Raw genomic sequence first — 27859 nt, 5'->3', positions numbered from 1 at the left:
TGCCGATGTGGAGAACAGAGCATTTGCTAGATGATATTTGAAGTTGCCAAGTGTTAGACCAATCGGAGATGAAGTCAAGGTCTTTTTGTCTGTGGTATTGAACATTTTATATCGTCGGCAAAAAGAACACAGTTGCTTATGATATGATCGCAGAGGTCATTGATGTAGAGAATGAAAAGAGTAGGTCCTTGGGGAACACCACTTTTAACAGGGACGGGGGTGGAAATGGTGCTTCCAATTTTGACAACTTGTTGTCTGTTTGACAGGAATGCTGTAATCCAGCTGTGGAGGAATCCTGAGATGCCATAGGATTTAAGTTTTATGAGTAGTTTGTCATGGACCACTGAATCAAAGGCTTTGCAGAAGTCGATATAAATTGCATCAATAGATTTTCCTTGATCTAGGTGGGTAGTCCATATGTTTTTGCAGTGAAGTAGTTGTAGGTTGCAGGATAATTTCCTTCTGAATCCAAATTGTTTGTTAGAGAGTAGATTATTAGATTGTAAGTGAAGAGTAATTGATTGATTTATAATTGATTCCATGACTTTACATGTATATGAACGTTTTCCTTACAAAAACATGAATGTACAACAGATTTCCTTTTATTCTTACAAAGAAAAAGCTTAGGTTACATCATATTTCCATAGCCAAAATCCTGATGATTCTAACCCTGGGTGAACTTTCGCAAGGCATTTTTTTAAAAGGCTTTTATTTCAAGCAATGGCCCCTATAGCTGGTTGAGCCCATATATAGATTATTTATGTGGATATCACATAATCATATGATGTCACATATGTGGTTTTTTTTCAGTTTTTATAGCTTGTTCTTTGTTGCACAGAATTGTATGACAAGTGAGTAGCCAGTTTAAATCAATGAATGAAAGTTTTTGAAAGCATTTGAACTTAATGAAATGAGTTCTGTATTTGTTTGGATCCAGAAGTTAAGTAGAGTTGTTGGACCCAGTCAATAGTTGGGTGACAGGCCTGGAGAAAATTCAAAGCTATAGAATGGGAATTAAAGAATTGTCCTAGAATACAGTAATGGCAAATTTTGATAGATTGTTCCCCAAATCACTACAAGAATGTTTTACAAAAAGAATTTACAAAAAGACATACAACTTTTATATGTTTAAATTCCAAATAAATTTTATTAGATTTTTTTTAATTCACAAAAGCAAAACTAAAATATTTAGAAGAATGAATCAAATAGCAAATAGGGTTTTTTTAAACAATATTTTTGACTAGATTCTTATCTTCAACAACAACAATTCAGAAATCACAAATACCAATTTCACAGATGCACTAATTCTTGAATTACTTGTCAGTTACTGCTACTTACTGATGAGAAACCAAAGATACTAAATAGACCCAAACAGATAAAATCCTATTTGGATAAGGATGAATATACACAGCAAGAGCAAATTCTATGTAGGGAATTTCTGAAGAATGAATTCCTGTCTGATAAACTGCCTCAGTTATTGACGGGATATCTAGGTATGGCATCTGTAAAGGAAATCCTGTTACCTACCAAAAAGAAAAAAAGAATTTTAAATACATGTTTAAAATAAACATAGCATCAAATCTAAATGGTACACATCTGCATAAAACATTACTCTAAATCCAAATAGTACAAACCAAGATAACATAAAAACAATTATTCTAGATATAATTTTTAAATTACAGATTATCATTTTCAATATGCTAATTGGGTTTTTAATAATCTTGTTACAATAAAGTATATTTGAAATACAGCCAATCTCTTGCAGGATTTTGCAAATGTTTCTTATCACCTTTCAAGCTCCTTTCACTTTCCACCACTTCCAGGCTATAGATCAATCACATTGGCTGTGTGATGGATCAGGTAATGGGATGAAGGAAACTCTAATCTTAGAGCTTTGTATGATCAGAGACCTGGAGCTTTTGAAGGAGTCATCTTTCCCACTGCTTGAAATGCCTGACAGCTGTTAAAAAGCTCAAACAACACTCAATGAATGCATGGTGAAGAGCAAAAAGGAGGGCTTGGAGAACCCACTACCACACTGTCACCAGCTGTTTGGGATCCTTTTTAACTCCATATTTGAAAGAAATCAAAAGCATCCTGTCTCTGTGATGAGGCCTGGTAAAGTCGGAACCCTCCAATAATGCTTGAAAGTTTACTATAGAAGCTGGGAATCATATTAATCCTGGAGAGCGGAGGGTTATAAGAATGAGATCTGGCAAGTCTTAATCAATTTTGGCTATAAATAATGTAAGAATTAGAGATGAAAGATCCAAAAATTACAAGAAGGTGCCACGTCACCAAAGTCCTAGAGACTGTGGACAGGACATTCACTATCTTTCTTTGGTACCATGAAATAACATGAGTGTTTAACTTGTATAACTTGTTTAAAATCTGTTAATTTGTCTGTCTTGTTCGAAGATTGTCTGAAAGTTTCAAATAATCAAGTGCAACCCCAATTAAAAATAAATCTGGAGTAAGTAGACCGTTTGGCTTTGCAGGAGTTGCCAAGTTGATTGTTGTTCTCCTGGTTTCAGGATATCTTTTAATTCCTGATTCCAAAAGCAGGAATCAGTCAATGAAATAAAAGTTGATGATAGGACAAGGAACTTTCCTGGTACATGAGTTGGAACAATGGCCAAGAAAACCAGAGTTGTCTACATCATGGAATTATTAGAATGCATGAAAAAATATTGAGGACAAGTATGTCGAATCAGGTGAGCAGAAAATTCCTGAGAATTTAATTTCATTTGCAACTTTTACATTTTTGCATTGAATAGGTTGATAGCGTTATTCCATTTTGTGAAGATTATGAGCAACTATGGGGTTAACCATTCATGATTAAGTTACTGAGAGCAATTACCTCACCTGTGTCTGAGAAACAGATGCCCATAGGCAAAATTTGCTAATTCTAAGCAAATAGCTTAGAATTAAACCACTACTATTCATACAGGGATATATAGAGAATACAGGAATATAGAGAGAATACTGTCAAACACAGGAACCATACTTTTGTGTTAAATTGTGTTATGCCTTGAAGTGATTAAGCAGTGTTCATATGGCTACTTTTGGGGTAACAAAATGCTCTAAGGAATAGCCTGAAACCTATCCTTGGCTTTCTCAGTAAAAAAAAATGGTATGAAAGCTTTTATGGTTCTGTCTTATTCTGGTTTATCGTATGCAGTTGCCAGCTTTATCTTTTACATCTTATTTTTATTTATTTATTTTGTCAAGTATGCATTGGTAGTATATATAGATATAATGCTGTTTATTTACATAAGATTGGTAATAATAAGAGGAAAACATTAGGGGGGACTGTAGGCATGCTGGTGCACTAATGCATGCCCCTTACTGACCTCTTAGGAATCGGGTGAGGTCAACAGTGGGTAGTCTAAGGCTAAAGTTTTGAGGGTTTGGGGACAAAACAACAGAGTCAGGTACAGTACTGAGTTCCAGGCATTAAATACTCAGTTCCTGAAGTCGTATTTTCTACAGTCAAGTTTGGAGCAGTTTACTTTGCGTTTGTATCTGTTGTGTGCTCGTGTATTGTTGTAGTTGAAGCTGAAGTAGTCGCTGACAGGAAGGACGTTGTAGCAGATTATTTTATGAGCTATGCTTAGGTCTTGTTGAAGGCAATGTAGTTCTAAGCTTTCTAAGCCTAGGATTTCAAGTCTGGTTGCGTAAGATATTCTGTTGCAAGTAAAAGAGTGGAGGGCTCTTCTCATAAAGTATCTCTGGACACTTTCTAATGTATTTATGTCTGAAATACTATGTGGGATCCAGACAGATGAGCTGTATTCAAGGATTTCTCAACTGTCCTCTGGACACAACAGGTCTGGCAAAAGTTTTGTATGCTCTGGTTAGCAGTGAGATATTATCAGAGAAGAAGCTACATAAGAGTAGGTTAACAACTCGAATGGCGATGTTGTTGCAGTGGGCTTTGGCACTTAGGTCATTTAGATCTTTGACAGAGTGAGGGTTGTTTGCAAGTTCTTGTCTATTCATTCGCCCAACTTAGAATCTCTCAGCTCAGTTAGTAATAATTTTTTGTTAATGACTGACGACTTAACAGCCAGGATCCAAATTCTACCTCTGTTGTACAAGCAAAATATGCTTCCATGTCAGTGGTGGGTTGCTGTCAGTATGGCCTGGATTTATGTACCAGTAGTGGTGATGGAAGGAGGCTCTGCCCACCACCCAGCATGCTTCTGTGGATGTGCAAAAGCATTTATTCATTCATTCATTCATTCAATTTTTATGCCGCACTTCTCCTTAGACTCAGAGTGGCTTATAACATGTTAGCAATAGCACTTTTTAACAGAGCCAGCCTATTGCCCCCACAATCCGGGTCCTCATTTTACCACCTCGGAAGGATGGAAGGCTGAGTCAACCTTGAGCCAGTTATGAGATTTGAACCGCTGCCCTACAGTCAGCTTCAGTGGCCTGCAGTACAGCACTCTACCTTCTGCGCCACCCCACCATCATGCAGATACCGTATTTTCCGGCGTATAAGACGACTTTTTAACCCCTGAAAATCTTTTCCAAAGTGGGGGGTCGTCTTATAGGCCGGATACTGCGCCCATTCCACAGCCGCGGGCGGGAGGAGGCCGGGAGCGGGATTGAGGGGGGGGGAGCGGACCCGCGCTCACTTTCGGCTCCGGGGACTGCGGGTGGCTATGGCGCCGAAAAGAAAAAGCGCTGCTGTTGCTGCTGTCGCTGCCGCCTGAGGCGGCGGCACTCGAATCTGGCGTGGTGGAAAATCTGGAGGCAGGCAAAGATTTTCCACCACGCCAGATTCGAGTGCCGCCGCCTCAGGCGGCAGCGACAGCAGCAACAGCAGCGCGTTGATGAAGCCGGCGAGGGAGCTCCGGAATCGGTTGGCGCTCGCCCGACGCCTTGTTTTTTTATTTCCCCCTTTGGTTTCTCTTCACAGGCGGGAGTTCGGGAGGCAAGGGAGCGCTCGAGGAGACAGCGTCTTGCGGCATCTCTCAGCAACTTCTTTTTCCTTTCGGCGCCATAGCCATCCGCAGTCCCCGGAGCCGAAAGTGAGCGCGTGTCCGCTCCGCCCACCCGGTTTGCAAGCGGCGGAGATCCCGGGCTGCTTGGCCGAGCGGGGCTTCCATTCAGGACGGGGGCAGGAGGGAGGGAGGGAAGGGAAACGCAGTCCTTTGCCTCAACCCGCCGGCTCCAGGGACTGCGGGTGGCTATGGCGCCGAAAGGAAAAAGAAGTTGTTGAGCGTCCCTTCGTTGTAAACCCGACGGGAGGCGATGCCGCAAGACGCTGTCTCCTCGAGCGCTCCCTTGCCTCCCGAACTCCCGCCTGTGAAGAGAAACCAAAGGGGGAAATAAAAAAACAAGGCGTCGGGCGAGCGCCAACCACTCCCGGCGGCAGGAACTGCGGGGGGTAGCCGGCGTAACGAGCCCTTGCCGCAGCTATCCGCCGCTTCTTTCTTCTCCGCCTTGCCTCCGCTACTCCCGCCGCCGCCTTTGCCTCTTGCCCGGCGGGGAGAGCAAAGGCGGCGGCGGGAGTAGCGGAGGCGAGGCGGAGAAGAAAGAAGCGGCGGATAGCTGCGGCAGGGGCTCGTTAGCCGGAGCGTACGCCGGCTACCCCCCGCAGTTCCTAGCCGCTCCGAGCGCTGTGGGAACGGCCACCCCTCTCACAGTCCGGTCCTGGGCTGACAGTAAAGGGGCTGCTTCCCATCCTCCTGCCAGCTTGCTCAGAAGGAAACCTTCTGAGAAGGAGGATGGGAAGCAGCCCCTTTACTGTCAGCCCGGGACTGGACTGTGAGAGGGGTGGGCGTTCCCACAGCGCTCGGAGCGGCTAGCGGCCGGATCGCCAGCGCCGCTGTAGCCACTGTTGTGGGAGGAGCCTCAGAAAGAAAATAAGAGAGAACAAGAGAGAGAGAGAGAACAAGAGAGAGGGAGAGAGGTGATTCTTGAAGCATATGGTAAAAAGCACCCAAATAATAAGAAACACCCCCCCCCAGCCCACACATGTGTTTGAAAAGAAAAGAGAAAAAAAACCCAGCCCTCAACTGGTTTTGGAAATGGTTCGAGTGTGTATATACACACACACACACACACACACGTAAGGGGGGGAGAGAGACAGGGATGGAAAAAGAGGAGAAGTGAGAGGGAGAAGGAATGAGGGAAAAAGGGAGGAAGAGAGAGAAATGAGAAACATGAGAGAGAAAAGGGGGAAAGACAGGAGAAGAACCCAGAAATGAGACAGTGGTATAAATTTGAGGAGGGATGATTGATGATTGACTGTATTTATAAGGGGATGTTACATGGGATTGTATATATGAGGGGGTTATTTATGTGTGTGTGTGTGTGTGTGTGTGTGTGTGTGTATGTATGTATGTATGTATTTATTTATTAGATTTGTGTAATTTTGGTTGGTGGTGTGCCCCAGGATTTTGTAAATGTAAAAAATGTGCCGCGGCTCAAAAAAGGTTGAAAATCACTGCTCTAGCAGGTGGTAAATCAGCACTCCTTTTAACTGACAAGGGACCCATTTCCCAGACTTTGATAATTTCCCCAGGTATTTTTGTACCTACTTGACCAACATTATTAGTGGTTGCAAAATTGAATGTTAAACTGGATGCATTTATTTCTGCCTGTTTGTATTTGTTCTTATGTTTAACCATTGAAAATGTACTTTTCCTCCAAAAAGAATCATCTTTCCATATTTCTTAGGCAACATTTTAAAATAACTTTAAAAGCTGAGGTCATATTATTCACCCTGCTCTGTATCACAGCACACTGCACAGTACTGAAAATTGGCAGGGTCACTAATTAAACCCGACAAGTTAAAATCTGTTTAAGTGACATTGCAAGAGGATAAAGACAGAAAGTGCGGAAAGAGGAAAAAATGGATGGGCTGTTTGGATTGCCATATCATGATATCACATACAGATTCTCATTCCATAATAGATTCTCACATAGGTGCCAGCATGCTGCATGTTAGACTGAAAGATACCTGCAGAATAGATGGTAGGAGAAAGAAAAATAGCCAGGTTCACCTTTTTGTGTTGACAAATTATGATGAGTTATAATAATAAACTTAATTGTGGTGAGGAGAAATATGAGAGGCAGACAAGACAGATAGACAGAGACATATGGAGAGATAGACAGAAGAGTGCTCCCACTTGGCTCTCTCTCTCTAAATAATTCATTCATAATTTTAACAATAAGATCTTCATCATTAGTAATTAAAATATTGTGTTATCATGTTCAGAAATGATTTTTTTCTCAATGCAAGTACATCATAGACCTAGACTCAGTCAGGTCTATGATGTACAGAAGAGGGGTAGTCTTATACGGCGAGTATATCTCAAATTCTATATTTTAACTGGAAAAGTTAGGGGGTCGTCTTATACGCCCAGTCGTCTTATACGCCGGAAAATACGGTATGTAAGCGTGCACATGAACTGGTAGTGACAGGATTTGCAATCCATCACTGTTCCATGTATATAAAACAAATAATATTTTTTCCAAGGTTAGCCCTTCATATTGTGTGAAATGTTGTTTGGCAGATGCCCTCTCCCCAAATGAATAGTTCAGTAACAGTAACAAAACACTAACCCAGTAATGCTCTTGAAAAACCTCCAAATAACTTTCTTCTTTTTCTTTGGTTATATGTCCATTTCTAAGCTCAAGCTTAGGAAGAATTTGTCTTAAAACACTAGTACACTGTCGATGCCATCGAGTTGGAAGATGAGACCGCCACTCCATTATCTTATTTTTTAATATTCTTTCAATTCTGTTTTTTTAAAAAAACAAGAGAATGTCAATTGTCATTATATCTACTATACCGTTAATGTACCCACTAGTTTAAAAAACCCTGAATACTGTTTTGCGTGAAGAGTCTTTATAATCATGAAATATTTAAACTATTCTGTGTTCATATCCTGATGCAATCATGTTTTGAACACAGTATACAACCATGATGGCGAATCTATGATACGCCTGTCACAAGTGGCATGTGGAGCCATATTGGTGGGCATGCGAGCTGGAAAAAGGCCCATTTGCCAACTTCCAATTAAATTGGAAGCTCTTTTTTCTTTTTTTGCTCTCTTTAGGCTTCAATGCCTTTCTAGGAGCCTCCCAACTCTCTGGAGGCCCTGCAGAAGCCAGAAATGGCATGTTTTCCAACTTGAAATGGGCCATTTCTGGCCTCCAGAGGACCTCCAGGTAGGTGGGGAAGGCCATTTTTGCCCTTCCCAGGCTTCCAGAAATGCTCTGCAGTTTGGGGAGATCAAGAAAATGGGCAATCTTCTACATGAAATCACTCAAGCTTAAAAAAGTGCAAGTTAAACAAGAACTTTATCTTCCTGAAACTATCATCTGTGAACTGACTTTAGATACCTCACTTCGCTTCTTTCTATGTTATAGAGCTCCAGATTATGATATCACACACGCGAACAAACTAACCTCACTACTAACGTGCGCAACCTCCCACCCACATCCTCTTATATTTCTTGGAGGCATAAACCTTCCACATATAAACTGGACCCTAAACGAATGTTCCACTGATCCCATACATTCAGCCCTTTACAATGCCATTACTAGCCTAGGACTAGATCAACTAGTTCCTGACAACACTAGACTTAACAATTGTCTTACCCTCATTTTCTGCAACAGTCTACACTCAATTTACGGAGTACAAATAAAAGAACCTTTTCTAAAAATGACCATAGCATGATTGACTTTTACCTAAACATACACCCTCACATCTTAACGAAAGGACAACCAACTATAACTTCAAAAAGGCCAATTACAACCTCATCGAAGCCTACCTCTCACCTCTCGATTGGCACACAATTTTCTCTGACTCCATCACTACTGAAGATTACTACAATGTGTTTTTACTTGAAATCCAAGGAGTCATCAAATTATACGTATCACTAATATTCACCAAAACTAAGAAAAACAAATTACCCATAAAAATAAGAAAGCTCCAAACCAAAAAAAGAATTATTTAGCGCAAAAATAAAGCAGGCCATTTTTCAAACTCTAAAAGCCGCTATAAAAATTTGTGTCACCAAATAAAGACTGAATGTAACAATTATCACATCATCCAAGAAGAAAACCTTTTACTGACAAAGTCTATTCGTGCTTTCTACAACTTTGTTAACAATAAACTCAAAGACTCTAGACCCATCCCACCCCTTAAAGGACCAAACAACATAGACCATAATGATGAATCAGTCAAAGCCAACCTCTTTAACACCTTCTTTAACTCAGTCTTTGTTAACAACAATGGCTCATGCCCAACATTTCCTAACCGCACCGCAAATGATCTTACACAAATTGATTTTACAGAAGATAACGTTAGAAAGACATTACACAACCTAAAACCATCTTTATCTACTGGACTTTTTATCATTACTTATCTTATTTTTTATTTGTACAAATTACCACCCTATAATTGTTTGACTAAATAAATAAATAAATAAATAAATAAATAAATAAATAAATAAATAAATAAATAAATAAATAAATAAATAAATAAATAAATAAATAAATAAATAAATAAATAAATAAATAAATAAATAAATAAACAAACAAACAAACAAACAAACAAACAAATAAATAAATAAATTTCCTGCCTCCAGAGGGCCTCCAGTCAGGTGGGGGGGTGTCACATGCACATATGTGAGGAGGCATGGAATTATGGGTGTGGGCACGCACACATGTGTACCCACATGACCCCCCCCTTTTGGTACATGAACCAAAAAAGTTTCACCATCACCGGTATACAACTTAGGAAGGATGTTAATTTTGTTATGAAAAATTATAGAGCTAAACAGCTACAGAACAAACTGGGATAGTGAAACACAATGAATGGGAAAAAATGCTGAAAGGGAAATGTTGCTAATACTGTATGCATTGTTTCTAAAATAGTAGTGTTGCTGCTGCAATGAATAAAGACAAAAGGAAGAAAATAAAACTTATTCTAATTCTAATCTAGAAAAGAGAAAAAAAATCAATATTGGAAGATGGTAATTGTAATGCAATAAAATCTGCATATACAATAGTTCTGCTTGATGAGACATAGATTTCATTATTTCAGAGAAGTAGATTTAATGCTATGGGGAATGCCTTTAAAGACAGATTATTTATTTATTTATTTGTTTGTTTGTTTGTTTATTCATTCATTCATTCAGTCCAATACAAATTGAAATTTAAAGAGAATAAAAACATGTAGTAGTAAATATCAGGGAAAGGATAGAAAAAAAGATATGAGAATAGAATACGTCAATGAAGAATAGAAGAAAAGATATATGAATGGAAGAAAAGATATATAAAATATAGGAGGGGCAATTGGACAGGGGACGGAAAGCACACTAGTACACTTTTGTTTTTTTTAACCTTTTGTATTAACCATCTTGTTCATTAAACTTTAGGAATGTTGGGGATAGAAAGTGCAATCTAAGAAAGAGTATGGATTCCTTTTCAAATTTGCAATGTGAGGAAAATCACCTTTAAAAAAAACCTTTTGTAGCGGCATAATGGCTGTCCATCTTCCTCTAATAGCATAAATGTTCCCACATGATAAACAAATCCAGAAAACCCTGCATAAACGTCCAACCTTGGCAACTTTAAGACTTGTGGACTTCAATTCCCAGAATTCTTTAGCCAGGTATGCTGGCTGGAGAATCCTGAGAGTTGAAGTACTCAGATCTTAAAGTGGTCAAGGTTAGACACACCTAAGCAGAACTGGCAAACGAATTGAAAACATGAGTGTCGGAGTATAATGTATTTTAAAATATCTATCATCTATTTATCTATGAATTTATTGGCTGTCCAACTCTAGTGAACTCAAACATATGCAAAAGTCGCAAAAAGATTCTCCACTTTATCAATAGGAAAGATGTTTGCAAAAAAAAAATCCATTGTTAGCTGTGATATCAGAGTTGATGACAAATTAACATATGCAAGTATTATTATGTAACTATGGAGAAGGTCTGAATTAAAGAAATTATTAAAAGAAAGACATTTAAACAAAGTAGGGTGAAGCTAATTACAAATGGGTTTTTTATATTTTTGTATTACGTCTTGATGATTTTTTAATATAAAATATATTTATTTTACAAAATTTGATAATTTATTTATTTAATTGAAGTATAAATATTTTACCTTGGCTAAAAATGGCATAAATAATTATTTTTAAAATACCATTGATATAACATCAGCTTTAACATTTCAGATTTTAAAGGAGATTATTAAGGTATTAAATTAACTGAATCTGATCGAACACTTGTAAGAGCTTTTATTAAGACTTATAAAGTGGCGCTCAAGATGCGTGTATCATGCTGCCTTGATTGCATCAGCGGAATCCCGCACGGCTGTTCTGTTTAGGGTGACCCGCTCCCTTCTTAACCAGGGGGGAGTTGGGGAGCCCTTACAGAGTAGTGCCGAGGATTTTAACATGTTTTTCGCTGATAAAATCGCTCGGATATGGGCGGACCTCTACTCCAATTGGATAACAGAGTCGACTGACAATGAGTCAGTCGAGGTGACAGGGGCCTATACTTGTCCACCTGTCTGGGAAGAGTTTGACCTGGTGACACCTGATGAAGTGGACAAGGCCATTGGAGCTGTGAGTTACGCCACCTGCTTACTGGATCCGTGTCCCTCCTGGCTGATCTCGGCCAGCAGGAAGGTGACACGGAGCTGGCTCCAGGAGATTGTCAATGCTTCTTTGGGGGGGGTCCTTTCCGGATCACCACAAGGAGGCACTTGTGTGCCCCTTCCTCAAGAAGCCTTCCCTGGACCCAGCCATTCTTAAAAACTATTGGCCAGTCTCCAACCTTCCCTTTATGGGGAAGGTTGTTGAGAAGGTGGTGGCACTTCAGCTCCAACGGTCCTTGGAAGAAGCAGATTATCTAGGCCCTCAACAGTCAGGATTCAGGCCCGGCTACAGCAGGAAAACTGCTTTGGTTGCATTGATGGATGATCTCTGGTGGCCTGGGACAGGGGTTTATCCTCTGTCTTGGTGCTTCTTGACCTATCACCGGCTTTCGATACCATCGACCATGGTATCCTTCTGCGCCAGCTGGAGGGGTTGGGAGTGGGAGGCACTGTTCTTCAGTGGTTGATTGGATTGGATTGGATTTGTATGCCGCCCCTCTCCGTAGACTCGGGGCGGCTAACAACAGTAGTAAACAGCATATGACAATCCAATATAAACAGTTCTCCTCCTACCTCTCCGGTCGGTCACAGTCGGTGTTAGTGGGGGGTCAGAGGTCAACTTCAAGGTTACTCCCTTGTGTGGTGCCTCAGCAGTCAGTCCTCTCCCCCCTGCTATTTAATATCTACATGAAACTGCTGGGTGAAATCATACAGAGGCATGGGGTGAGGTATCATCAGTACACAGATGATACCCAGTTGTACATCTCCACCCCATGTCCAGTCAAAGAAGCAGTGGAAGTGATGTGCCAGTGCCTGGTGGCTGTTGAGGTCTGGATGGGTGTCAACAGACTCAAACTCAACCCGGATAAGATGGAGTGGCTGTGGGTTCTGCCTCCCAAGGACAATTCCCTCTTTCCATCCATAACCCTGGGGGGGAATTATTGACTCTCTCAGAGAGAGTCCACAACTTGGGCGTCCTCCTCAATCCACATCTCACATTAGAGAACCATCTTTCAGCTGTGGCGAGGGGGACGTTTGCCCAGGTTCGCCTGGTGCACCAGTTGCAGTCCTATCTGGACCGGGACTCACTGCTCACAGTCACTCATGCCCTCATCACCTCAAGATTCGACTACTGTAATGCCCTCTACATGGGGCTACCTTTGAAAAGTGTTCGGAAACTTCAGATCGTGCAGAATGCAACTGCAAGAGCAATCATGGGCTTCCCAAGGTATGCCCATGTTACACCAACACTCCGCAGTCTGCATTGGTTGCCGATCAATTTCTGGTCACAATTCAAAGTGTTGGTTATGACCTATAAAGCCCTTCATGGCATCGGACCAGAATATCTCCGGGACCACCTTCTGCCACATGAATCCCAGCAACCGATTAGGTCCCACAGAGTTGGCCTTCTCTGGGTCCCGTCGACTAAACAATGTCGTTTGGCGGGTCCCAGGGGAAGAGCCTTCTCTGTGGCGGCCCCGACTCTCTTGAACCAGCTCCCCCCTGATATTACAACTGCCCCCAGCCTCCTTGCCTTTCGTAAACTCCTTAAAAACCACCTCTGCCGTCAGGCATGGGGGAATTGAGATATTTCCCCCGGGCCTATACAATTTATGTATGGTATGTTTGTGTGTATGTCTGCTTTAATAAAGAGTTTTTTAAAAATGTTTTTAAATTATTAGATTTGTCTTGAATTGTTTTATTGTTGTTGTGAGTCGCCCCGAGTCTATGGAGAGGGGCTGCATATAAATCTAATAAATAAATAAATAAATAAATTATTGCCAACCAAGTTTTTACATTTTAAAATTTGATTATTTTAAACTTTTTGGAATTGCTTAAAATTGCAAAATAGTTGTATATTTGATTAAAACATCTATTACATAATTTGGTTTATTAGCAGTATAAAAATCTCCCAGATCATTATTATATTAGAGGCTGTTTTGGAAGATGAATTTTGATAGAAATAATGAAAGAGTGTCACCATGGTTAACATTGTTTGCAAAAATAAATACATAATTTAATACATCATCATCATCATCATCATCATCATTATTATTATTATTATTATTATAGAAATGTAACTTTTCCTAAATTATAATAAGGGATGTCCAATCCCACTCGCAATTGGTTTGAAAACATTTTGAAAAATCGAAATAATATGAAGTTTGGCAGAGTCAAATTTTGTAAATGTTATTAATTAAAGTAATTACCTATTTTGTAATTCATTTACCAAACTTACATCCGTTGCAACGTAAAATATTTTTTCTGGCTGAAACAGAAAAAAAACAATTGTACAAGTGTGGAACATTCAAATGCAAGACAACCAGGCTTTTGATAGATATTTTAAAGGCATGATTCCTCAATTCTAAAAAAATGTATGTTTGTAAGATGCTATTCTTGTATTTGGTAACCACACAGATACACACTTCTCCCATTATCTAAAACTCTCCCAACTGCTGCTTTACTCTGAATACTGCTAAGTCATATTCCTTTTAACTTAATACTCTTCCCTCACATATAGAAAGGAAATTTGAATTTATTCAATTCTTCATTGCCAAGGTTTAGGTTCCTTACAGGCTGATTTATTTATTATTTATTCATTAAATTTAAATGTTGCCCATCTCATAGTTAAGTGATTCTGGGCTGCTTACAATGTCAAAGTAATATAAGTATTTAAACATTAAAATATTAAAGCTATAACTATTAAAATGTTCTGAACATTATTTTTTCTTTAATTAAAATTCTCGTTAGAAAGTAGTATTCCCTCCTGCTTTCACATACTCTTCTTGGTACTTGTTTTAATATTATGACGTCTTTGTCTTTATATTTTAAACTTTCCTCTCTTGACCAATTCAAGATGTCATCTCTTATGGTTTTCCTGGTAAATTTAATGTGTACTTCTCTTGGTAAATTATGTTTTCTCACATAGCTAGTTTGTACTCTGTAGATTTCATCAATCTCTTTGATTACATCTTGTGGGTCCATATGTAGGATCTCGCCTACTATTTCTGCCATTTTCGAACCTAAGTTTTCATCTTTTTCTTCGTGCACATTTTGGAACCTCAGCCCATGTGAGGCTCGTTGTAGTTCTAAGTTGGTGATGGCTTCATCAAATCCTCTGTTGGCCACTGTACTGTGGTCCTCAAATTCATTCATTCTCTTTTCGGCTTTGTCCATTTTGTCTTCAACCTTCTTCATCCATTGTTCATTTTCCTTTAGAGTTTGCTGCATCACTTCCATTTTTCCGTCCATTGCTTGTACACTTCCCACTTCTCTGATGCTGTGATTTATGCACAAACATGCTAAATCCTAACATTCCATTCATTTCATTCCAGTGTCTCTCTCAGAAGTGATAATCAATTGTATCTTCTCAACTGATCAGACAATATATGAGGAGTATTTGATTCAATAATGTAACATCATACTCTTGCAGTTGCAATTTGAGAAGTTGCTGCTAGGAGCAAGGTCTCTCCTCAAACAGAATGAAGGAAAGAGGATAGAAATAGCTCTCCCGCTGCAGCTAAGAATTAGCATGCGTTGGAGAACAAGATGATTTCCCAAGCCTGTTTGCAGCTCACATAAATATCATCTAATGGACATGTCCCTTAACTCATCTCAGTCTCCAATGGAACTGGTAAGAAATAATAAGAGTTTATTTCACACAGTGTTCCTAGGTTTCTTGACATTTTCCCATTTTCAGCTTACACCTTACACCTTTCATTAAGAAATAAATAAACCTTATTTTAATATTAGAGAACTTTGTAGGTATCTCACAGGCTTTCTCCATGACTTCTTGCTCTTGACCTTGTTTTATTGTATTCTTGTTTTACTATATTCAAAAGATAAGAGGCAGAACAGTTCCACATTTGGCTAAGAGTATAGATGCAATGGAGGCAGAAAAACGAATAAAAACCTTAGATGTGATTAGATATACGTGTACTATGTGCTTGTACCAAATTAGAAAATCTGTTCTGATCTGTTCTAACTTCATGTGACCATCACTTGTTTTACTATAGCCAAGTTTTTCTGATCAAGAATGCATATTGTTTAAAATCTGTGCTAAATGTGTTTCAAAAATTGCTTTAAAAATGATGTACTGTAACTGGCCATACCTGCAAATTGCATTTCTAGAAGCAGCAATATGATGCACAAAGTTATGGAGATTCAGCCTCAGGCTGAATCACAACAATACTACCCTAAATTGGAGGAGCGGCTAGCAATATCATAATAACTAATTTCTTGTCTGCATTTCTTATAACTATCTCTTTCCACAGACATTCATTTTTAAGGAAAGTATTTCCCCGCACATACCTTAAATGTAAAAATTCAATTGTGAATGATCATTTGTGAATACCAAAATGTTTCTTACCTGCACCGTTTGATTTTTTGAATTCTGGAAATTGTATGGAAGTAATTGTTTCCAAAAGCTTTCCTTTGAAATGTCAAAACTGGTGCACATAGGTGAATTGTTTTGTTGAATGTTAAACCAGACCTATAAAATGTTATTTTAAAATGACTAACAACATATATTTATATATTTTATATTTTTATAAATCTTACTCTATATAAAAACATAAGTTTAATAGGTTAAATCATGATTTTAAAATAATAGGACATTTTTGATTTGCCACATTTTTAATTTGTAAGAAATTATCAAGAAAGTTGTAACTTGAGTTCATATCTTTATCAGAGATCTAAAAACATAGATTTCTTATTCCTCCTATATTAATTTATATTCATTATACTGTCTCACATTTTACTAATATCAGCAAAATATATAGAAATTAAATAGGAAAAAATATTCAGAAAGAGTAACTTACATATTTTGAAAAAGAATACTAACATTCAAAATATATCAAAAATATTTTTTATTTGCTCAAGAAGATTACTAATTCTTCATGTACACAAATCTTCTAAAACATGACAAACTTGTACATTTTCTGTTAGAAGGTCCCAATTGGAAATGAATTTTCCCCAACGCTGTTCTTTAATGTGAGTTTCTTATGCTGAGACATTAAAACAAATGTCATATAAAATAGATAATTAGAATGTGTTTTTATTGTTCAATCTCTTCCTTCTGAATAAAAGTAACTATAAAATCCTAACATACAAGAACGTGATTAATCCTTTCCTTTCCATATTCCAAATTTGTTTTAGACATTTTTGTTTGTAGTAATATCAATTCAGTAGGTTTTGCATTAAAGAATAGTGTTGAGAAAAATTCACTTCCAATTGGGACCTTTTAAAAGAAAATGTACAAGTTTGTCATGTTTTAGAAGAATTTACTTTATAATATTTGTTCAATGTAACAAGACTGACTTCTAACAATAGAAGGCTGGATCTCCTTAGCTAATGATGTAATGTAAAAATGGCTTTCTGATTCTCAGATTTTCATTATATGTACTGTATTCCATGTTGTCCTTTATATATATATATATTCCATCATAGAGCAATAACAATAACAAAACTTTTAAGATTGCAAAATACAGAAAGCTTTTATTTAATTTTAATTATTTTTGTTGACAGCCCAAAAAACAAACAATAACTTGAGCCACAAATATTCACACTAGTTAAAAGCTTAGCGAAATGAAACTCTTTCAGCTAAAGCAAGAAAGCATAGAATCAACTGAAGGTGTTTGAAAGCTGGAGAGTAAATTGAGAGAGCTGTCTAAGAAATTTTTAATTAGAAATAATGGGATAGCAGTCTGTTTGCCTACAATAGATTTTTTTTAAATTACAAGGGTATTAGAAATGTTCAGGATAATTCATTTCTCCCCCCCCCCATTACATTAATTACTATAATCATGGAATATCCAACTACTTGGATAAATTAGAATATACATTATTAACCCATTGTATTATAAATACTTACATTTTCCCCACTGATTAAGCAATCAACACTCTGTAGGGGGCAAAATGCATCAAACTGCTTATAGCAATGGCTGCTCAGGGGATTCCACAGAAAATATTCTCCATTTTCTTGTGTTGCAACATAAGCTACTTTCCCCTGTTAGCAAAATGTTTATTCATTCCAAATACAAATTTTATACTTAATTATATTTTCTAATAAATGAATTACTCATATAGCATTCTTTTTAAAAGAAACATCCTTACATAAATTAATATAAATATCTGATTTAAGCTTTAGAATGAAAACACTGACATATGTAAGGTAGAAATAGGAACACCTATAGCTCTCCAAATATTAATGCCAACACACTGCAAACTATCATGGTGCAGTTTCATTTCTGGTTTCCCATCTTTAGCCATTCCAGTTCAAGATTATGGTATGTAATTATTTCTCTTTGCTATTGAAATAGGCATATGAATAACATATTCTGAAATAAAGCCTTAATATCTATGGTGGAATTTTCTTAAACCTGAAATTAAATAAAAAGAATCAACTGAATGTGCAAATAATGTAAATTGAAACTGTGTTGGTACAATATGTATGCAAGTACAGTAATTGTTCTATCAACTATTTTGGGCAAATTATTTGTTAAAACTGCAGCAAATATGTAATTATTATTCAACTTCCTAAATGTATTCCTTTTTTCTATGCAACTGTTTCCAGTAGAATTCTGTACAGTACACTATTTCTTTTTATCATAGTGTAATATCATTAAAATATTAGAATATAAAATATAAATGAAAATAGTGGGAAAAGGAGAAGGACGAAAAAGGAAAAAAACATTAACTTTTTAGCACAATAGAATGAACATAATAACATTACAGTCTCGACTTTGCATATTCAATATATACTATTAGCCATTTCCATAACAAAGAAAATTTATCTAATCAGTAAATCCCAATCATGCTAGTGACAGATAATGATGTTGACATGGCCCAATACTGGGTGAATGTCATTTAGTTTTAAATTTACCCATTGTACATACTTTTTACAGGTGCTATATTTCTTTGAGTTACTTTATACCTATTTTACTTGATCGGTATTGAATGTTAAAGAAAAGTAGAGGTTTCCTGTGCCAAGCCATGTCCAACTCTAGGAGACAGTGCTCATTTCCATTTCTTAATCAAGGGAGACAGCATTGTCCGATGACATTTACATGGATATATGGCCAACATGACTAGAGGCGAGGCATGCAGAACACTTATCTTCACACCAAAGTGTTACCTATTTATCAACTTGCATTTGCCTGCTTTTGACTGCTAGGTGGGCAGGAGCTTTGACAAGTCACAGAGGCTCACCCCATTGTGCAACACTATACCTATATTTTGAACATACTGTACTTCTGACTTGAATAAAATAAGAAGTAAATCCCAAAGTCAAAGTTTCATTTTCCTGCATCTCAAGTATAAAATCCTTAAGCCATTTTCAGATAGACATAAAATTGGAAATATTCTTCTCTTTGATTAAAGCAGTTAATTTGGCAATCTCTACTAGTTCCATCAGTTTCACTAATCTTTCTTCCATTGTGGAAGTTAATTACTGGTAATTAATATATTTCCATTTTGGCTTTGTGCGCTATCCCTGAGCAAGAAGCACTGCATATTCCCATACACTACTGAATACTAATGGGTGTTGGTGACACCAAGACCCATTCAATTTTCAGATCAGATCGTTTTGTTTGTAAAGAAACTCATGAAAGCATCTTTAAAAGCATCTATGGTTTAAGTTACTTGGTATAACATATGTGCTAGTTTAGAATAGCCAGGAAGCATAGCTTTAATTATTTTGCGAATTCTGATCTGGTCACAGAAGAGATGTGTGGTTTTTATTAACTGGGTTTAAAATTGTTTTTATGCTGCTTTGATGTTGGTTTTGCTGTAAGCCGCCCAGAGTCGTTCCGGAGTTGGGCAGCTTACAAATTGAATGAATGAATGAATGAATGATTGAATGAATAAGAGCCCGGGTGGCACAGCAGGTAGAGTGCTATACTGCAGACCACTGAAGCTGACTGTAGATCTATAGGTCAGTGGTTCAAATCTCATCACCGGCTCAAGGTTGACTCAGTCTTCCATCCTTCCGAGGTGGGTAAAATGAGGACCCGGATTGTGGGGGCAATAGGCTGGCTCTGTTAAAAAGTGCTATTGCTAACATGTTGTAAGCCGCCCTGAGTCTAAGGAGAAGGGCGGCATAAAAATCGAATGAATGAATGAATGAATGAATGAATGAATGAATGAACGAACGAACAAACAAACAAACAAACAAACAAATAAGCAAACAAACATTTTGTTCTTACTTCTAACACAGATGTTCCTAACAATACCCAGGCTTTTTTCCCAATGTACAGAAGATAATTACACAGAAGCACTGCATGTTCTTCTTTATTACCAACACCCAATTTAATGCAATGCTAGGGGGGGAAAAAGAATTTTTGTAAGTTCATCTTCATACATAATAACTGTATAATGTCACTATGGATAACAGAGTGCTATTATCATGTAGAAGTTTAGAAGCAGTAAGATATTTCAGGTAGTCATACATTATTCAAAAAGTTTTTAAAAAAATTATACCTCTACTGCCCCAGTTCCATGTTAATTGTTGAGATTCAGAAGCTAAAAGGAGTTTAAAATAGGTACATAATATGCATTTGCTGAGATCACATCAGGAATAGTGAAGTTGTTTAATTTATCTGCAACAAATGAATCTCCCCCCTTTAATTATTCTAGCACCTTCTTAGCAACCTAGTAAAGAAGATGCTATAAAATATGGTCGAGCAATGATATCATACCATACAATGATCATGGTGTTAAATAGTGTGAAAATGATGATTTACCACTGGTCTTCATCCTTATGACCATGGTCTTCATCCTTATGACCAAGCAACCAATGTGCTTGTGGTCACATGATCAAAATTCAGGCATTTAGCAACTGACAGGAATTTTCAATTGTTATGCCATCCCAGGGTAATAGGGGCAATATTTGCAATCTTGTCAGAGGGCAAGTTGGAAAATGCCAGATGGGCAATGCCAAAGATGCTGCAAATGATTGAAACCACTAGAAACCACTTGCTGCCTAAAGCGCTTTGATGATGTTATATATACTTAAATAGAAAGCAATCTCCTATTCTATTAATGAACTGGCAAGTAGCATTAGAAAAAATTCTCTAAATAAAGTGCAAATAAGTATCATAAGGGTAACTTCTGAATATCCTCAATACTATATGAACGGAGGTTGGGAAGGTAAGTGCATGTCAAACTCACAATAAGTATAGCAATAAATCCCTCCATTCCAGGCATTTGATCCCATTACCTGGAAATTACCGTATTTTCCGGCGTATAAGATGACTTTTTAACCCCTGAAAATCTTTTCCAAAGTGGGGGGTCGTCTTGTACGCCGGATACTGATTCCACAGTATAGAAAATTCGCCGGATACTGATCACACAGGCTGTAGAATGTGTGATCAGTATCCCATTACTACCGGTACCTCACTGCAGATTCCGTGATTCGGTTCCGTGAAGGGCCGCGCTCTCTCACTGCCAAGAAACCCCCCACCCAGTGAAATGGTGCGCTCCCCGGCTGCCGATAAGCTCCGCCCCTTTCATGTATCTGGCCCTCCTATTGGTTCCTTCCCCTCTGCCTTACAGACCTCAGCACACGCTCCGGCTGCCGATAAACCCCGTCCCTTTCATGTATCTGGCCCTCCTATTGGTTCCTTCCCCTCTGCCTTACAGACCTCAGCACACGCTCCGGCTGCCGATAAACCCCGTCCCTTTCATGTATCTGGCCCTCCTATTGGTTCCTTCCCCTCTGCCTTACAGACCTCAGCACACGCTCCAGCTGCCGATAAGCTCCGCCCCTTTCATGTATCTGGCCCTCCTATTGGTACCTTCCCCTCTGCCTTACAGACCTCAGCACACGCTCCGGCTGCCGATAAACCCCGTCCCTTTGATGTGTCTGACTCTCCTATTATAGTAATTGCTTCCCTGCCTCCCACATGTTGTAATCAAATCTGATGGGGTTTTTTTCATTTTTATTTGGTGTGCGTCAGAAGAGGGATAGTCTTATACGGCGAGTATATCTCAAATTCTATATTTTAACTGGAAAAGTTAGGGGGTCGTCTTATACACCCAGTCGTCTTATACGCTGGAAAATACGGTACTAAAACAGAATTTACAAAATTAGTAAATTATTATTATTATTTGTTACATTTATGCTATTTATGCAGTTCAATTCATGAAGTGAGTGACTTTAAGCAGCTTGCCTCTATTGCTTGTTTGCAGGCAAACAATAAATACTATATGCACAGAAGACAGGACTACTGCAAAATACTGATATAAAATATCAATATATGTAAATACATCATGTTTTTTTCTAGAATTGGATCTGTCTTCATCTTGTTGTTCAACAGATTGCATATTGAGCATTTCTCCCAATCTGGTATTAGATGGAGATTACTCTTTCCAATATTTAGCCAAATTCATTATTTATGAACATTACTAAAACACTGGTAAATAATTTAAGCATGGAGGAAAGAACTCAAGGGAGAAGGCTTTGAATTTAATCTAAATGAAAAAATGATAATGAAGAAGTTAGATCGGCATGTGAATTCATCTGGAGGACTATCAATACTCAGGAAATTTTTGGTCTGTAGGCTGCCAGGAAGATATGGAGTCCTTAATCCTAAACTATCTTTATCTGATAAATCGATTCCATTTTTTTCCAAATGTAATAGTTATCACCAATTTCTATTCTTAGGAATAATGAAGAATATTGAACAGGATCCTACATATACTTGATACGAAAGAACTCCTTGGTGGCCTGTAACAAATATATGATGTCTATGTGATTTAAGGACAACATTCTTTCCAGAAATATATATTTGTTTGTTTGTCAAGTACGTATTTGGGATACACATAGATATAACATTGTTTATATACATAAGATGGGTACTGGTAAGGGGGAACAATTGGACAGGGATGGTAGGCACGTTGGTGCCCTTATTCGCGGCCCTTACTGATCTCTTAAGAATAGGGTAAGGTCAACAGTGGAAAGTCTACAGCTAAAGTTTTGAGGGTTTGGGGACGAAACCACAGAGTCAGTAGTGAGTTCCAGGCATTAATTACTCTGTTGTTAAAGTCATATTTTCTACAGTCAAATTTTGAGTTCACTTTGAGTTTGTATTTGTTGTGTGCTCATGTATTGTTGTAGTTGAAGCTGAAGTAGTCGTTGACAGTAGGATGTTGTAGCAGATAATTTTATGAACTATGCTTTGGTCATGCTGAAGGCAAAGTAGTTCTAAGCTTTCTAAGCCTAGGATTTCAAATCTGGTTGCATAAGGTATTCTGTTGGGAGAAAAAGAGTGGAGGGCTCTTTTAGTAAAGTATCTCTGGACACTTTCTAATGTATTTATGTCAGATATGTGAGAGCTGTATTCAAGGATTGGTCTGGCTAATATTTTGTATGCTCGGTTAATAGTGTGATATTACCTGAGAAAAAGCTACGTAAGATCAGGTTAACAACTCTTGAAGCCTTTTTGACGATGTAGTTACAGTGGACTTTGGCACTTAGGTCATTTGATATGAGTATTCCAAGATCTTTGACAGAGTGAGGGTAATCTGCAAGGTCTTGTATATTCAGTTTGTATTTGATGTTCTGATTCTTTTTGCCAATGTTCAGGACAGAGCATTTGTTGGTTGAGATTTGGAGTTATTATTATTTATTAGATGCCGCCCCTCTCCGTGGACTCGTTGCTAGATGTTTGACCATTCTGACACAGAGTCAAGGTCTTTTTGGAGGGTAGCAGTGTTGTCAGTGGTGTTGAAGAGTTTTACATCATCAGTGAAGAGAACGCAATAGCTTGTAATGTGATCACAAAGGTCATTTATATAGAAGATAAAGAGTGTTGGTCCTAGTATGCTGCCTTGGAGTACACCGCTGTTAACAGGAACAGAATTAGATAAGGTGCTCCCTATTTAGACCACTTGTTGTCTGTTTGTCAGGAATGCAGTTATACAGTCATGTAGGGGTCCAGAGATGTAGTAGGATTTCAGTTTCAGAAGTAGTTTATCATGAACCACTGAGTCGTAGACTTTACAGAAGTCTATATAAATTTTGTCTATTGTTTTCTCCTGGTCAGGTTTTGAGGTCCATTTGTTTTTACAGTGCAGTAGTTGTAGATTGCAGGATAATTTTTTTCCTGAAACCGAATTGCTTGTTTGAAAGTAGGTTGTTAGTTTCTAGGTAGAGGGTAATGGATTGGTTTATGATTGATTCCAAGACTGTGCATGTGACGCAGCATAGAGAGATTGGTCTGTAGTTTTCAACTAGACTGGCGGCTCCCTTTTTGCAGATGGGGATGATCTTGGCTAGTGACCATAGGTTTGGTAGGGAACTGGTCCTGTAGGATTTTTCAAAGATTATGCTTAGTGGTTCAGCTATGGCTGTTGAGAACATTTTAAGGAAGTATGAACATGTTCCATCAAGTCCAATTGACAGGGAAGGTTTTAGGCTGTGTAGTGATTTTTCAATGTTGTCTTCAGTGAAGTCTATTTGTATTAAAACTTTGTGAGTATTTATGGCATGACTAGGGAATTTTGGTATGAGCTGTTGCTGTTTACAAAGACTGAGTCAAAGAAACATAGAAACATAGAAGACTGATGGCAGAAAAAGACCTCATGGTCCATCTAGTCTGCCCTTATACTATTTTCTGTATTTTATCTTAGGATGGATATATGTTTATCCCAGGCATGTTTAAATTCAGTTACTGTGGATTTACCAACCATGTCTGCTGGAAGTTTATTCCAAGCATCTACTACTCTTTCAGTAAAATAATATTTTCTCACGTTGCTTTTGATCTTTCCCCCAACTATGTGTTAAACAAGAATGTGTTAAACAGGTTAGCTTTGATTTTTTTCATCATATCATTCTTTGTTGTTTGGTCCTTTTAGTGATGGGAGGGGTTTTCAGTCCTTGAGTTTGTTATTTACGAAGTTGTAGAAGTCACGGTTAGATTTTGTGTGAATAAGGTTTTTCTCTTACTTGCTGTGATAGTTGAAGAATTCCGTCTTTATTTGGTGGCATATATTCTTGTAGTGGTTTTTGAAGTTAGCTACATAGCCTGCTTTGTTTTTTCACCAGAGGGATTTTTAGGGGGGATTGTAGTTTCCTTGTTGATATGGGTAGTTTGTTTTTCTTGTTTATGGTGATTATCAGTGATACATGTAGTCTGTATCATTTGACTTTGAGCAAGAAGATGTTATAGAGGTCATCAACAATGTTACAGCCAGAGAGTAGAGTTTGCCAGTCAAGAGTTGAGAGGTCAGCTCTATGAGTTTATAGTTGAAAAGGATGTCTTTAAAAAAGCTAACAAAGAAAGAAATGAAGATTTTGAACTGAAAGCTATATTCAGAACAAACTGGATATATTTGAACTAGCATCAGCCACAAAAGCTGAATCTTGACTCATTTATGATCCATTGTCAAAGTGTGATCAAAGGCCTTTTCTTTGCTTAGATCTAGGGTCAAGATTAACAAAACTCTTCCTATTATGGAAGAAATATTGAGTAAATTTTGGATGAAAAGTGAAAAGTCTTCAAGGAAAAAAAAAAGTCCAGTTGCCTTTTGAAAAAGCACCTTTGGGATATTGAGAAAATCCTTATAACCACAACAGAAGCCTCATATTTCATTCTAACAGCAGCCTCTCTTTTATGATCTCCAAGTTCTTTTTGGATACAATATTGAAAGTGGATAATACTGATAAAATTGTTTCCCAACAATTACAGGAAAGAGATTCCCAACTGAATTTTGTTTAAGAAGAAATAATACTCACTTTTGGTTGAAAAATTAAAACAGAAAAAACTCCCATTCAATGGGATAAATTGTAATTTTTACTTTCAAAGAGCAAACTGACTGTTCAAAAGGAAAGGGGTGTTTTTAGAAAGATATAAAGAAGAATTGGAGGAAACAGAATCATAGAAAGAATTTCACAGATGCAATAGGAATTGGAAAAAGATGATACTGAAATAAGCACTACAGATTTGAAATTTTCTAACTTTTAAAACTAATTATGGATTACAATTGTTTTACACTGAATATAAATGAAACAAATGGTCCTCAAAGAAGAAAAAAATGAAAAAAATAAAGCAATTTGCCTAGAAGAGAATCATAACAATAAAAAGGATATAAAATATTTGACCTATAAAACTTTGGGTAAAGAATTTATTTCAGCAGATATTGAAAAGAGTTGCTTTGAGTTTATTTAATAATGACTAAGGTTTTTTACAATTATTTAAGTTGAGGATTGAAAATGATTTGGCAAGATTTTATTAATGAGGATCAATGTATTGGTATCAACTGTACTGGTTGCTGATTAGTTTCCAGGCACAATTCAAAGAGTTGGTTATGACCTATAAAGCCCTAGATGGCATCAGGCCAGATTACCTCCGAGACCGCCTTCTGCTGCATGAATCCCAGTGCCCGGTCAGGTCCCACAGAGTTGGCCTTCTCCAGGTCCCATCAACCAGACAATGTCGTTTGGTGGGGCCTAGGGGAAGAGCCTTCTCTGTGGGGGGCCCAGCCCTCTGGAATCAGGTCCTCCCCAGAGATTTGCACTGCCCCCACCCTCCTCGCCTTCCGTAAAAGCTTAAAGATCTATTTGTGCCACCAGGCTTGGGGCCATTAGATCCTAGCCCCATGATGGATGAATGTATTAGTATGTTTTGTTGAATGAATGGTTATGAATTTTTAAAAATCATATTAGAGCTTTTTAAAAGTGTTTTTAGCCATATTAATTGGATTTTTAGATGTATTTGTTATATTGTTTCTGATATGTTGTGAGCCGGAGAGGGACGGCATACAAATCCAATAAGTAAGTAAGTAAGTAAGTAAGTAAGTAAGTAAGTAAGTAAGTAAGTAAGTAAGTAAGTAAGTAAGTAAGTAAGTAAATAACCAAAAACAAACAAATAAAATGTGAATTTTTACCTAGAAGATAGTTGAAAGATAATGTTAAAATCATGTTGGACATTTTGAAATATTTGCATGTACTTACTGAGAAATAAGAAAAAAACAGGAAGATGGATGGAAGAATTACCGTATAAGACGCACCTTTTTCCTCCTTAAAAGAGGTTGAAAATTTGGGTCCTTCTTATACTCCAAATGTAGCTTTTTCCAAGCTTTTTTTGCAAGCCCTAACTAGGTGCTAATGATCTTCCTGGTTTCCTACTCCCTCTGAAAAAGGCTTTTTCGGCTCTAACCAGGGGATAAAATAATGTCCTAAAGCTGAGCAGACTAAGGATGCTAGCCAGATGAATACCTGATAGATAGATTTTCCCCCCCTATTTTCCTCCCCCAAAACGAAGGTGGGTCTTATACGCTAAAAAATACAGTACTTCAAGCAATTGATTAAAATTCCATCTCTTTTCTAAATAAATACTTGATAAGAATTTTGTGCTGGGAAGAAAGCTATTCAGAAAATGACAAAGCAATTGCTAGAAACATAGTATTTTGTGATCAGTGAGGAAGTAATTTGAAGCCTTGTTTTCAGTTATAATTTTTATAATCTAATGACATTTGGCATAGCCGCAGAGGAACTTTAATATGCTCCCTATAATAATGTGTGAAGTCCAGTTCAGAGGTAGTTGAGGTATTACACAATAGTTTGGTCAGTGCCAGTCCGTGGATGCCACCATCTTTTTTTAAATGGATTTGGAGGGAGATTTTTTTGAGGGGGGAATTTTTTCTGTTTTTTTTTTTTTCTGTGTACTGCACATGCATCACTGGGTTTTTTGCTTTTTAAAAAAAATATTGGGTTTTTTGACACTGTAGATTACTCAAATTTAGAGTTAAATTCAGACTAGAACAAACAATATTACAATTAACAATCAAAAAATCAAAACTATTTGCCAATCTGTATGAAAAATAACACACTATTAAAATCCCATCAAACAATTATGAGATGAGGTAGTGGCAGCAAATGCATGTTTTAATTTTTAATATAATAAATATTCATAAATATAATCTATATAAACAAAAACTCTTTTGAAGTCCTCCATAATTTTTAAAAGTGGTAAGTGGTCCTAAGGGAAAAAAGTATAAGAACCTTACTTCTATATAAATACTTCAGAGGCCGTCAATGCAAATTCCATAAAAATAAAACCATTTTTAAAAAAATCAGCAGAGCAGTATTACTATGAAATTTGGCGGTACCTCTGATGTCATCCACACATCAATATCATTATTTTCATCCACTGTATCTGCTATACAAGGAATTAAAGATACAAATCGTGATATAAGGTCCTAGGAAATAAATAAGATGAAA

General features: G+C 37.5%; 1 protein-coding gene across 2 annotated transcripts in view; it reads right to left on the bottom strand.

Moving 5' to 3' along the window:
* Positions 1-1118: 1118 nt before the first annotated feature.
* CC2D2B (coiled-coil and C2 domain containing 2B) overlaps positions 1119-27859 on the bottom strand; it is a 114913-nt gene continuing 88172 nt past the window's right edge. For both annotated transcript variants that reach the window (XM_070752397.1, XM_070752396.1), the window contains 7 exons: positions 27748-27837; positions 19842-19955; positions 17510-17644; positions 16007-16129; positions 13848-13906; positions 7585-7762; positions 1119-1523 (listed from right to left, as the gene is read on the bottom strand). In XM_070752397.1, the coding sequence (XP_070608498.1) occupies positions 1335-1523; positions 7585-7762; positions 13848-13906; positions 16007-16129; positions 17510-17644; positions 19842-19955; positions 27748-27837 (888 nt within the window). In that variant the 3' untranslated portion in view covers positions 1119-1334. The remainder of the gene's footprint in view (positions 1524-7584; positions 7763-13847; positions 13907-16006; positions 16130-17509; positions 17645-19841; positions 19956-27747; positions 27838-27859) is intronic.

The sequence above is a fragment of the Erythrolamprus reginae genome, chromosome 5, assembly GCF_031021105.1.
Source record: "Erythrolamprus reginae isolate rEryReg1 chromosome 5, rEryReg1.hap1, whole genome shotgun sequence".
In the NCBI taxonomy this organism is placed as follows: Eukaryota; Metazoa; Chordata; class Lepidosauria; order Squamata; family Dipsadidae; genus Erythrolamprus; species Erythrolamprus reginae.
This window is presented reverse-complemented; position numbering and strand designations above follow the sequence as displayed.